A 15195-nucleotide genomic window follows, 5' to 3' on the forward strand; every position below is an offset into this window, starting at 1 on the left:
CGGTACTCTTATAAAATAGCAAATCATCAAACAACACTTATTTTAAAACAAACATCGCAATTTAATTAAAACTTATTTAACTAATATACATTAGTGTAAAATTTTATTACATTCCAGCTAATGTAATAAAAGTTTACACTAAACCCGTTTTTACAAGAACAAACAAAAACCGATGCATAAGACGCTTTTAAAAGACGTAGGGAATCAGCTATTATTATGCTAATTATATTCGCAAACACTCTAGAGAGAATTGTCTTTAAATACATTTCAGCTTAGGATCCTTCAAAGAAAGAGCGTGCCAATCTTTCAATTGCCGGCAACGCAGTTGCGAGCCTTCTGGCAATGTGAGTGCCCATGGGCGGCGGTATAACTTACATCAGTAAGCCTCCTTTTGCCTCCTATTACATCAAAAAACAAGCTTATGCAAAGCGAAAGTTATTAAGATTATGAAAATATTGATTGGAGCAAAATTCAACCAATATTTCATTTTTGGCAAGCATTTTTCATCTCCCTAGCACCTGTCTACAAAGTATCGATTTTTACCCAAAATTTTGTCGGTTCCTTGCAATCTTTTCCAATACCAAACGAGTAAGAGAAAATTTATTTGCTTACCAAAATGTATACGTATTTTATTTTTTTATAAAGACAATTCACACCAAATGACCTAGTCCCATGCTAAGCTGGTGAAGCTTGTGTTATGGGTACTAGGTAACGGATATACATACATATTATAGATAGATAGACACATAAATACATATTTAAACACCCAAGACCTAATGCTTATCACATCGATATTCGTCTCAGCCGGGGATCGAACCCGGGACCCATGGATTCGCAGTCAGAGGTACTAACTACACCAATTAGTCGTCAAACGAGTCATATGCATAATTATCAAAGGCAAACGCATTTGGCTAACACTGTTCTTTTTATATAGTCTAAAAATAGAAAGGAAATCTCACCGATTCGACCTTTGTTCATTCACCCCCTGTACCAAGTACTTAGTTACTGCGACGCGTTCATCCTGGATCGCCAACACAGACTCACAATGTAAGAAAATAGCCGCCACCTGTAACAAAACTTTAGGAAAAGTATAGTATTTCTAATCATCTGTAATAAACGCTGTATATTATTCAACAGTATTATAACAATATCGCGCATAAGAGTAAAAATTGTTGATGAACTGACCATCTTATTTTACATTTATTGGCACCTACGGGTAAAGTAGATTAAGGGTCAATTTCACAATAAAGTACCAAATAGCTATGCAACACATAAATTATTTGGAAGATAAATTGTGCTATTTGACATTCATCAGACTCATAACGTGTGATGGACTTTATGTGACGAATAGCGCTATCTGACAGTGGTGAAACGCAACAATAGTGTTTATCCTACCAATAAGTAATAAATAGCTAATTTGGAACTTATGTAGAACTTATCCGTACATTGTGAAACAGACCCTAAATGTTCTTCAACGATTTTATCAATAACTCAATCTAATAGTAAAGTACATAAAGAGTTTCATGTCACTGAGATGTTGCACGTCTTTGTTCGCTTGGAAACAGCGTTATTTTACCAGATCTAGAACATATGGCGGGAAGTGACTTTATTTCACAACACTAGGTATTTTCATACAAATAAACCTTCCTTTTATATGACTCGATTTATTGATAAATACGTTACGTAGTTTAAAACATCCAAGCGTTTACACAGCGAAAACCGACGTTGATACTATCATTATCTAATATATAAAATTCTCGTGTCACAATGTTCGTTCGCATACTCCTTCGAAACGGCTCGACCGATTCTTATGAAATTGTTTTATGCATATTCAGTAAGTCTAAGAATCGGCTCCTATCTTTCAAACCCCAAAGTGATAAGGGGTATCCTCTCCAAAAACAATTTTTATGTTTTGGATTTTTTTTTGCATTAAAAAATACATACAACCCTTAATTTTCACCCCGCTACGATTAACCCCTATTTTTATTATAGAAGATATATATAGTTATTTTTATCGAACTAAAAAAATGTTACCTACAAATAATATGCATGGCAAAACAACGTTTGCCGGGTCAGCTAGTAAATTATAATATTAAATTTATCAAAATTATTTTAAAACATACCTTGTGGTCAAGGAATAAGGAAGCGTCCATAGTGTGTGACAGTTGGGCCATGGCTGTACAGTTTTGAAAGACAAGAGCCGCATGAGGTACGAAACATAGCACCAACATCTGTAGTAGAAATATTTTCCGTCCTCGCCTACAAAAATATTATTTAACATATATATTTTTGAAGTGAAACTTCTTTAGATTCTAAACTTCGTTGTGATTTCAAACCGGATGCAACGGAAAAAGCGACAGTAAAAAGAGACAGACGCATAAATTCGTAGGATTTAGCGTGGTAGAGAATGAGATGGGAAGGATTGTGCAGTGTATAAACTTTAAATTGGCGTGTATTTGATCATTTTCTGAATTAAAAAAACATAGATGTGCAAAAAATTAAATAAGTAATAATCATCGAATTTCAAACTTCCATTATTTTAGTTTTTATCAAATTAAATATTGATGTTGATATTAAACTTATAAATGAAAATTTAACATAGTCATTTAGTTAATGAAAAAAGTATAATTTACATATTATTCATTATAAAAACTTTGTTTTTGATGGTTTCACTTCTACCACGTGTGAATTGCACACATGAGTTTTTTTTTAAATATTAACTCATATAGTACAGTATCATAAGCAATAACCCCACGGGTTGAGCGTGAGATTCTCAATCGTGAAGGGTTGCGTTCGATGCCTGGGAAATTAATAAGTACATACGGAATTAACGAAATACGATGAGTAAAAATATCTATATTAAACCATCATGTTTTAGTCATGCAGAAGGCAAAACACCTGCTTTCCTAAAGAAAAATAATAAAAAAGACGCCCCAAGAGGTTACGGAATTTAATACAAAATAATTGTCGTAATAATTGTCTACCCCATGCCCCATTACGGAGTTTCGGGAGTTGATGACATGCATAAGATTCTTTGTGTAGGACGAATTCTCTATGTTTTTATTGTTACATATTTCTTTACAATCTAACTTTAGATCCATTGCAGTTTCAACTTCTACGTAGCACTTCTACGCCGTTGATTTTCGTAGACGCTATGTAGCGTGTATCGGCTACGATCAATCTACAATTGCTCAAGTACTTTTAAGTTAATCCGTTTAGATCAGAGTTCCCCAAACTTTTTTACGTCGTAGACCCTTTTTGAATATGTTTTTTTTAAAGTTTTTCCTCTTTAACTAGGGTTGCCTGGAAGAGATCGCTTATTAGCGATAAGGCCGCCCGTTGCATCCCTTATAATTTTTATGTATTGTGTTTTTTTTTTATTTGCAACGAAGTGTAACTAAATAAACAAATATGTTCGGTGAATGCACACTTTTAACAGTATTAGGCTATTGAAATATTGTGCTCCCTCGTAAGTAATAACTTTCCATATTTGGCCGTCCTCGACTTAGGTAATACATATATAGTATATAAAATAAGATTGTACTTACTCAGTTGCCAAATTGATATGTAAACAGCCAACTTTGACCGGAACCAGCTGTGGGCCATTGCGGTCAGACGGCGTAGTGCAATGAGAGGAACTCTCAATTCTAAGTGTATTTGATAGCATTGTTCTACAAAAAAAATATTCACAGATTAGCTAAACTAAACTACATCAAGAAAATAGGTGCCAGTTCTTAAAATGCAGATTGCACTCTATGGATTTGTGTGTCTATAGGCGGCGGTATCACTCAAAACAAATGAGCATCTTGCCCGATTACCCTTTGTTCTATAAATAATGATTCACTGTCGGCCCTTAAGAATAACCATTATCAGAAAATAAAAGACCCTACTGAATAAGCATTCCGTTTTTGGGCTGTTCTTGTCAGGTTCTCGAATGACCCGTTAATCTTAAAATACAAAAGATCTTACAGAGTTCTTCTCAATGAGAAAAAGAAAACAATGGACAGTTTGAGATGGATTTTGAATGGAACTGTCCGAATTAATCAAATAATACAGACAAGCTGTAACAAAATAATCACAATATTAGACTATTAAATGGCGATACTATAACATGATAATTGAGCCGAAATACAAATAACAAATTCTGCTTATTACCTTATCTTATCCTTATCTTATTTATGAACGATAAACAATTTTATGTTTGAAAATTAATAAATAGCCAAAACCCAACGTAAACAATTTACCGCTGAAACTCGGTAGCAAGTACAAATATTCAATTTCTTTGAATACCTCCAAGATTTACCTTATATTCGGAGACAACAAAAAGAAGTGAAAATGTAGAAAAATATCTCGCTTTTTTTGTTGTCGCCCACTTATGTGTTCTAAAATGTTATATATTACTAGCAGACCCGGCTAACCGTTGCTGTGGCTAAGGTTTTTGTTTTATATAGTAGTAAACTATTCAAGGGAAACGGTAGGAGAACAACTCATGGAGACCACCATGTTTTTTTGGTGGTTATGCCATTAAATGGTAGCTTATGTGAAACGTTGGTACTTTACAGATGGCGCTCTGTTAGAATTGTGACTGTCAAAGAATTTGCAATAAAATAATATTGCGGGTATAAATTGGATGTAAGCTATCCTATCTTTTAAGTTAGATCAAACTGCACACGGTGTGCAAATTTGATTGAAATCGATTAAGTAGTTTAGGAGTCCATATCGGACAAACAACGTGACGCGTAAATTATATATATTTAGATTTGTAATATTATTTTGAATTAAAAATTACTGTTAATGAATTCACTCATTCTATTAGTCACAAAATTCATTTATAAGCCGGTGACCTCAGAGCTGGTACTTTCCTCGCATCAAAGTATCGCAATACAGCGAGGTTACGCCAGCATTAAAGGTACACCTTTTTAAATATGTTTTCATTTTCTATTTATCTATTTTTTATTATTATTATTAGTATGTACGTTAAGAATATAGTAAATACTGCCAATTTTATTGAGAAATAGTATCTTTAATATTATTTCTCAATAAAATTGATTTATAAGCCTTTATAATACAAGTTAATACAAGAAACATTTTTTTTATTTCGATTAAATTTGTTTCATGTTCATCACATCAACACTAACTAGACAGCTTCGTTTTTGTGTTAAAACAAAGGGAATATCATATCATACGTTATTAAATTTATATCAACTATAGTGTCTCACGCAAATAATCATTTATTGAATAATACATTACTTTAAAAAAGTGATACACCAAGTCGATTTTTAAAGAATCTGATCGGAAGATCTTTTAATTATTTTGGTAAATTATTGTAAACTTTAATGGCCATACAAAAGGTGTTTTTCCTAAAAAGTTGCAGATTGATTACGGCACAGCCAATAATAATCTACTTCTTACGTCGACTTAAAATATGTATGTAAAATTAGGGGTTGTATACAGGGTGGCCAAAAAGTCGTGGATCAAACGCAAATAGGGGATAGATGAGGTCATAAGTGGCAAAATATTGTTCTACGGGAGGTCTCTAAGGTCAACCCTGCAGAGTTATGATTTATTTTGGTTTTTATATGAAAATTGACTTTTTTTTACTAATTCTTCTTAAAATTCGAAAACATCTACATCCTGTATCTTTCTCATAATATCCACTAGATTGGTACTGATGAGTTCTTGCGTTAAACAATAGACATACTATTTATAGTTGTTTATTGAGTGTATTCAAGATAATATTAAGTGATACGATATAAAATTTTTTCAAATCATAATATTTTCTTTACTTTGGACCCCAGTGTAAAAAAAATTACTCCATAAATAAATAAATAAAATAGTGTCTCAGTTGCCAGTGAATTAATTAGGTTAGAGTTAAAAATGTGTACCTTCTTTCATTTATTTCTATCATGATGTTTTAATTAATTTTTATGGGGTCCACCACATTATTGCATGGTACACCATTGCCGAGTGACGAAAATATGTTGATTCGACAAATTTAACTTTCGTACTTTTACTGTTATTATACTTATATCTACATACTTCTCCATTACCGTACCAAACCTTTTTAATTAGATAAATTCCTGAAGGTAATAGGAGTAAATTTCTGTATTTCGCCGAAAGTTTGAACGTAATTGCGATGGCAAATACGGGTGTAGGCCAAAGAAATCCAGAAGTGTACCCTCATTATACCGATTACGGGAAGGCTTGTTAGATTCATTTGCTCATACTCCAACATCTTAGGAAGTTTAATAAATTAATTTATGAGCAAATACGTTTATATGTTACGATTAACAAACTTAACAACAACTTTTCATCATAATTTCTAAATGCAGTGTAATCTCTCTATAACGTAACAATGAGTTAAATTTATTTGGTTTAACCCAATACCCATACATTTATTATTCTCTCGCTATAACGAAACCTCTGTATAACAAATAAAAATGCTCGGTCCCTTGAAATTCGTTATAAAGAGAGTACTCTGTAAATTTTTATATTTCGTAATCCTACAGCTAACAATCTATATATATATAATTCTCGTGCGACAATGATCATTACCATACTCCTCTGAAACGGGTCGACCGATTCTTATGATTTTTTATGCATATTCAGTAAGTCGGAGAATCGGCTACTATCTATATTTCAAACCCCTAAGTAATAAGGGGTGCCCACCCCAATTTTTTTTGATTTTTTTATGATACAAAAATATACAGGGTGGCCAAAAAGTCATAGTCATATAGTCGACTCATGGCCACGTTTAATACCTTTTCAGAATCCCTATTAAATGCGCCAAAACTTGTAGTACAGGGACACTTTTCGGTGGAGTAATTTTTTTTACACTGGGGTCCAAAGTAAAGAAAATAAAAAGGTTTGGTACGGTAATGGAGAAGTATGTAGATATAAGTATAATAACAGTAAAAGTACGAAAGTTAAATTTGTCGAATCAACATATTTTCGTCACTCGGCAATGGTGTACCATGCAATAATGTGGTGGACCCCATAAAAATTAATTAAAACATCATGATAGAAATAAATGAAAGAAGGTACACATTTTTAACTCTAACCTAATTAATTCACTGGCAACTGAGACACTATTTTATTTATTTATTTATAAAAACACTCCTGCCCTAATAGGCGACCCTTAATTGACAAGAGTGAACAATAAGTGAATAACAGTTACACACGAAACAAAAAAAGAAAACATACAAAAGTAATTAGGAAAAACAAAATTACGTAATAAAAATACAAGAAATTAACTAAATACTATAGGCACTAATAAATAATAGAACTTTTGCCAGTTCACTCAACGGACAATGAAAAAGGTCCGTTAACCTATGTAATTCGTTAACTAAATTAATACACCGAATCATCTAAGCCTTTTTCAGAAGGTTAGTCCTAGCTGTGGGCACATGATGTAACGGCTGACGATGTCGCTTTCTCTGGGTACGTGAGAAAGTGACATCGTCAGCCGTTACATGAAGCTAATGTACTGAAGTTGGGGAGCGTGGGGCTAGTTGTAACAATTTTAACAAATAATTGAATATCATGAAGTGTATTGGCTAAATTACTACTAAATAAATTTTGATCGATACTCTAACTATTTATCTATGAAGTCTAATCGAAATATTATCAAATCTACAGGCAACTTTCTCACAATTATTATTTTTTTGAAAAAAGGGAAGTGTTACAACTTACCCCGTGGTTGGGGTTAGTTGTAACATCTGCTGGAGCAAGTAGTAACAACAAAAATGACACCTTCAATTGTTTAATTTTTTCACATCTTGGATCATTTTGCTTTGCATATAACAAATACTAACTAGGTATTTCTATAATGTGTTTTTTATGAAATATTTAACTGGAAAAAAAATTTAATCAACAAATTAAAGATTTAAGATTTTAACTATCTTTCTTATTCTGTACTGAAGTATAATATATATATAAGGTACTTAATCATGTCATGAAGTTTATAAGGTACTTATATCACGTCATTAAGTATATAAGGTACTTATATCATGTCAACATGGCACTTATTATACATCCATGCAGTCTGTGCTCTGTTCACGTAGTTTTTAAAAGGCCGTAGACTCCTACATCTCCTACAGGTTGCAAATTGTGGGAGCAATTGGAGGGAAACTATAACACGACAACATTGTTTTCTTTGGCTTTTTCGACAACTGCAATATTCACATGTGAGCCATGGTTATCAAGCAGTAACAGAACTGTCTCTTTCTTGGTAGGTTTCGCGTCTTTGTTAAAATGATCTACAAAAATCAAACATTCTTTATCAGTCATCCACCCTGAAGAATTACCAGCTCCAATGCAATCTTGAGGTCCACCGCGAATGAACATTAGTATTTAAGCCGGGGAAAAATGAACATCGACCGTCAGTAACTTACAGCAATCTGGGAGAAAATTGTAACATGTTACAACAAACCCCGAGTTTTTGTTACAACTAGCCCCTTGATATAGTTCTTAATATTTATCACGATAACTATTAAATCAACTTAGTAATCTTGAAAACTGTTATACAACATCATAAATAGTTATATTTTAGCATAAAATAAAATACATAAAACTTCAAAGCTACGAAAATAGTGAAACTAAATAAAAATTTACGTTAGTAAAATTATAGGTTACCTGTCAACAATAAAGCGTTTGCACACACCCACTCACTGAGCCGCCTGGCGGGATCCTGGCTGTGGTAAAGTGGCGTGGCACGTTATAAGTTTAAGATTAGGTCAAAAAAAACGTGAATAAAATTCAAATTCCTATTGAAAAAGGTCTGTTACTATTTACCCCTGTTACAACAAGCCCCACGCTCCCTACTGCCGAATTGCCCTTGCCATGTAATAATTTTATTAAGTACATCACAAGCGCGAATTCTCGGCGTACTCTTAGCTCGTTGTAGCCCACAGAACCAAGAATAAATAAGGTCGGATACATGAGTGGGTAAAAAGGGTACACCCCTTAAGATAGATGTGCTTCAAAAAATTGTTTTGTACCCGCCTCAACATCACCTTATACTTAATTTCATATGGAGCCCAAATTTCTGAATTATGCTCCATATCATTACATCATGTACTATCAGTTTTTGAATTTTTTTATGGGGTTCAAAGCCAAGCCCCTACTTGATATTACTTTACTACATACAAGTTGTAAAGAACGATAGAAAAAAAATTGGAGCGGTTTTAAGGTGTAACCGTTATTCGACAAATTAGGGAGGTATTATCATTAAATATGGAAGAAAAAATAGTAGCTTTTAAAACTAAAAATACGGTTGTCTACAGTATTGTTTTGAAATTAAAATAAAAAATCTGTGGCGAATCTGTTTCATATAATTTTTAAATCTAATAGGCAAGTAGGTTATCAGCCTCCAATGCCTGACACACGCCGTCGATTTTTTGGGTCTAAGACATGACGGTTTCCTCTCGATGTTTTCCTTCACCGTTCGAGGAAATGGTGAATGCGCACATAGAAAGAATGACCATTGGTGCACAGCCGGGTATCGAACGTACGACCTCAGGTATGAGAGTAGTACGCTGAAGCCACGAGGCCAACACTGCTCTCAATGTTTTAAAATAAAATTCAAACTTAAATTTCCTTTTAATATGTTGTGTATCTGAATATTTTTTGTAACCCGCCGCTCGCTCCCTGCACACCCGCCAACCAATTCTCAGTAACAAGCGCCGACCGCTGTGTACGGCCCATTCATTTTGTCGAAACCCAAACAATTTTAACGCTCTTTTGGCGCACGTTTTTTTATAATATAGGTCAAACGAACTCACGTGTCTCTCTCCCTAAAATATGGCCGGGACCGGTGGCTGGCCATGCGTCATGCACAGGACAGCCATAGGCCCACCACAGCCCATCGACACCTATTTTAGTGGGTTGTTGGCCTTTGAAGGTAAAATGAGCTCTCTTTAAAAAGTACTAAGGGTTGTAGCCGTCCATAATCGAATGGTTATGTAAACTAGTTAAACGAAATGAAATTTGTATAAGCTTTGAATTTTGTTCAATATTATATTCTAGCAATGTTAATTTAATATTGACTTAGTTAATACTATACAAACTTTGTATACTTCAACAATATCACCTTTTTTAGTTGTTACATGAGTTGGAGAGGTTTATATACTTCATTATCCTAATTTGACGCAGGCCAATTTTCAAAGGCTTTTGTACTTAACAATTTCCTTGGAAATTTAAGACAAAGATATCCTGTCCCTTTTGCACAATATATATTTATATAAAGAATTGAAACCGCCATTTGCAGGCGGTTTGCAAATAAAAGTCCTGGTATGCTCGTTATGGCGACCTTCTAAATCTTAATATAGAGGTCGTCGCCAGTAATAATATCGCTGAACAATGGATCTATAACCATGTAAAATTCGTGCTATTTAGTTCCCTGACGCCATGGGCCTTTTGAATAACTGTAGTGCTAAAACAGGATATTACCAACAAAATTTGCGTTGAGAAGTGAACACATTCTTTTAATAACAATTTCAATATAAAACATATTATGTTTATAGAAAAAAAGTGCGTGCGTACAAAGTACACATGGCAGATGTGTAAATTGTAAGCAGTAAGCTGAGTTTCACAATCTTTCGACAGTTTATAATCTCGCGAGATAGATTACAATCTAACGGTGTTTACAATTTTACGTTAACATATATACCATCAATAACTATTAAAGTAATCTTTGGCACTCGTTCCTACGACTGCTGAACACACGAAATGTCACGTCGTTTATCACAAATTCGGGTTGCTATATATACAGGTACTGGTTGGTGCGGCCCTCGGTTCGAATAAGTGAAACGTAGACTCTAATATCGAAATTAAATGGCCAACAAACGTTCCTGTTTTTGTTAAAATTGTATTTCTATTTCGTAGTAATTGTTCAGGTTCTCGTTTATTGCTTTGTCAATTCGATCCCTGTCTCTGCCTTCTTGTCGCTAGACGACAATACTCCTATCGTTCATCGTCCATTATTATCTCTGACTTTCTAACTTCCTTTCTCCACGTAATGCTTTATCTTCCTGCACCATTATTTAAGTGCTGCCCTCGTTCCTATGACTCTTTACTCTTTAATTAATTTACCTACTCACTCCGTCATATGTAATAGTTTTTATTTATTGATTTAAATACAAAAAAATATGGTGTGACATACATTGATTTAATATTTTTGCCGTATCAATTAACATAACAAATTATATTTTTTAAACTCTTCTACTACTACCAAATGTATTTCGTATTCTTTTGTATTGCATCGCAATTCATGAATCCGTGAGATTGGCTTTTTAGTTTATTTTATAAGTTTTTTTGTATTTCTTTAGATTAAGGTTCCCTTTCTAGGGCTGCCTGGAAGAGATCGCTTGTTAGCAATAGGGCCGCCCGTTGCATCCCTTATGTTATTTGTTTTTCTATAATGCTATGTTCACATGTAACGCGCGGTAACGCGCGTCAACGCGCGATCAAATTTGAAGAGAGTTCAGATGATGAGCGCTAATGCGCGTTGCGAGAGTACTCGTCAGTCTAGTTCGGTAGGACGTAGAAAATGGACGTGGAAGAGGCTATTATTTTGTGGTTATATTATAAAGAAAAATATAGAAAAAGAAAACGTACACATTGGGTTCATCCAATTTTGAAAAATAGACCCAGTTTGTTATAAATATAATTACGAAAATTAACAAAATTACATGCGATCGCGATGAAAGCGCGCGCTCAACTGAATAGCATACGGACATTACATTAAATATCAAAGCGCGCGTCAACGCGCGATCACCTGCGTCTAGAGACTTTGTGTAGAACAGTTGTATGAAAATACCACGATGTCTAGTCGCGCGATTTGAAAACGCGCGTAAAATTTTTGCCATCTGAACATAGCCTAAATGTAACGTGTGTAACCAAGTGTATTATATGATCATTTGTAATATTAAGTATGGACTATAAGAAAAGTGTAATAGAATAAATTTGTTTGTCTACGCAGCAATCAAAATTTCACTTGACGTGGCTTTATTTGAAAACACAGACCAAGAGGAGGAAAAATTAAATTAAAAATCGAAATGACGCGCCTCGCTCGATTGTGACTGGTCAAACGAAATATGAAACGTGTCGGATGTCTGTATAAAGCTCTTCAGAATCAAACGACTCGACTCGACAACGGGAATCAACTCGCACTGTGTTGGCCTTTTCAGATACACAGAACTGTTTTAGCAGATTTACACGAACATTTATTTAGAACATTTGTTTAGACTTAGTCAAATTATTAAACATTAATTTAAAGATAATCTACCGGTTTTATAGAATAATCGGCGCTTTATAGCATAATTTACAGGTTTTATAGCATAATTTACAGGTTTTATAGAATAATTTATATGTTATATTGCTATATATTAATTATGCTTAATTTACGGGTTTTATAGCATAATTTACAGGTTTTATAGCATAATTTACAGGTTTTATAGCATAATTTACAGGTTTTATAGCATAATTACAGGTTTTATAGCATAATTTACAGGTTTTATAGTATAATTTATATGTTATATTGCTATATATTAATTATGCTTAATTTACGGGTTTTATAGCATAATTTACAGGTTTTATAGCATAACTTACAGGTTTTATAGCATAATTTATAGGTTTTATAGCATAATATACAGGTTTTATAGCATAATTTACAGGTTTTATAGCATAATTTACAGGTTTTATAGCATAATTTACAGGTTTTATAGCATAATCTACCGGTTTTATATCATAGCTAACAGGTTTTATATCATAATTTACAGGTTTTATAGCATAATTTATAGGTTTTATAGCATAATTTACAGGTTTTATAGCATAATTTATAGGTTTTATAGCATAATTTACAGGTTTTATAGCATAATTTATAGGTTTTATAGCATAATTTACAGGTTTTGTAGCATAATTTACAGGTTTTATAGCATAATTTATAGGTTTTATAGCATAATTTACAGGTTTTATAGCATAATTTACAGGTTTTATAGCATAATTTACAGGTTTTATAGCATAACTTACAGGTTTTATAGCATAATCTACAGGTTTTATAGCATAATTTATAGGTTTTATAGCATAATTTACAGGTTTTATAGCATAATCTACCAGTTTTATAGCATAATTTATAGGTTTTATAGCATAATTTATAGGTTTTAAAGAATGATATACCGGTTTTATAGCATAATTTTGATGTTTTATAGCATAATATACCGGTTTTATAGCATAATTTACAGGTTTTATAGCATAATATACCGGTTTTATAGCATAATCTACCGGTTTTAAAGCATAGTCATAAGTTTAATAACAATCGCGTGTTCTTTTAGAACTAAAAATGTGTTTGAATCTTTCAAAGGTGCAACAAAATTTGCCACATCAGCAACATTTTTTAATAAACCATAGACATTTTTCGACACGTTCCAGTTTGAATTCCATATACTAGTTAATATGAAATGGGCGGGTGTTTAGCCAACATAATGGAGACCATAACTCGGCACCAACACGAAATTACGGAAACAGCCTGAAGACATATTGTTCTAATTAAATCGACCTAAATTGTAACATGTAGTTTAACTATTTTGAGCGTTATATATTTATTAGAAAGATTTTTTACTTATTATTTCAAGATACATACAATAACAATATACAATGCATTAATTTTTATATTGTCAATTTTCGGGTATTACCCCAGTATTTCTATCATGTGTTTGTAATATATATATATGCGTAAATATATAATATATATCTGGATCGTAAGAATATCTGGGTTCCAATCTCGGCGAAACAAGAATTCTATGAGTTATTTTGAACACTATCTGATTAACTAGATAAATGCCCAATGAAACAGTGCAGAAATACATCTCATTCATGCTTTCTTGGCAGTATAAACATTACAGATTACCATTTTTTTCGAAATTTGGACAACTTCTTCCAAGGGAAAAAATTTAACTCTGATGGAGCAGTCCAAATCGCCTTCACAGATTTTATTGATTCCCGTCCGACTGTTTTTTTTTAGTAAAGGGATCAATGAACTACCTATGAGATGGCAAAAGTGCATAGAAATCAATGGTTCATACTTTGATTAATTAAATATATTATATTTAAAAATATTCGACTTTTTGTTCCTCCCATACAAAACGCCAATTTCATATGTAAGGACCTAATATTAGATAAGTCTTAAGTTAGGCTACATCGTAAGGTTAAATTGTGTCGTTGTGCAGAGGAATTTATTTAAAAAAAATACTTGTCCGGCGATTGCACAAAATATTCCGGTATCTAGGTTTCATTCACACATCAATAAATCACACGGTTAGTTGTGCAGTTGACACAATCGCAATTTTATTATACAGTCAATACGTAGTAACAATTATTTACGAAAACACACAGAGTTTATTTTTCAGTCAATTTACATGAAACCATATTGCAGCTTAATCTTCCTCAGAAATCTTTTTTTTAAGTACTGGTCCACGTTTCCACAATCCCTCCTAATGTTAAATGAGATGCGGCCTATTGGAGTGCACGCCTGTCCAGGAGATGCCTATTTAACCGCCGCTTATTTATATATGAAAAAACCGTATCTAAATGCGTTTAGTAGTTTTTGTTGATGGCGTAAAGAAAGACAGAGAAATTTAATATGTAAGGATGGTATAAAATTTATCTATCTTCACGATGACCTTAACCGAAAAAGAGTGGCGGAGAGTTTATTGCCGGTTATTGTCGTCCGTTCTACGCCCATGATTTGAGAACTGGTAATAAATGTAAAATTGGAAGCATTTAATATGTATTTCTTTATCGACGTTCATAAGTGTACAATATGTTACCTAAATGAATAAATGGTATTGAATTTTGACCGTACCAGCAAGAGTTACCTGTGCAATATAAAGAAAAATGCATAGTTGCGCGCTTCATCCGAAAATGGCAATGTAAGCATTTATGTGCAAGACAGTTTACGTATAAGAATGGTTACCATGGCAACACCGTTCGGTACAAATGAATATGTGAATAAATAATAACTGGTTTCTATTTACGGCATTTCTTGAAATCTATATTATATTATCATATTCCGTTATCCTCAAGGGGTTATGAGATAGACATGTTGACTACACAACTACGTCTCTTTTTATCACAGCGTCAACACAGTTTGACAGAAAGAGACGATTGCGTATTTAAATATAGTAAGGATATAATAAT

At 33.1% G+C, this 15195-nt stretch overlaps 1 protein-coding gene across 1 annotated transcript in view; it reads right to left on the reverse strand.

Moving 5' to 3' along the window:
• LOC125049173 overlaps nt 1-15195 on the reverse strand; it is a 66100-nt gene that overhangs the window by 27548 nt on the left and 23357 nt on the right. The window contains exons 2-4 of the mRNA XM_047648317.1: nt 3549-3671; nt 2124-2259; nt 960-1066 (exon numbers count right to left, since the gene is read on the reverse strand). Of these exons, the coding sequence (XP_047504273.1) occupies nt 960-1066; nt 2124-2259; nt 3549-3667 (362 nt within the window). The 5' untranslated portion in view covers nt 3668-3671. The remainder of the gene's footprint in view (nt 1-959; nt 1067-2123; nt 2260-3548; nt 3672-15195) is intronic.

The sequence above is a fragment of the Pieris napi genome, chromosome 4 (assembly GCF_905475465.1).
Source record: "Pieris napi chromosome 4, ilPieNapi1.2, whole genome shotgun sequence".
Taxonomy (NCBI): Eukaryota; Metazoa; Arthropoda; class Insecta; order Lepidoptera; family Pieridae; genus Pieris; species Pieris napi.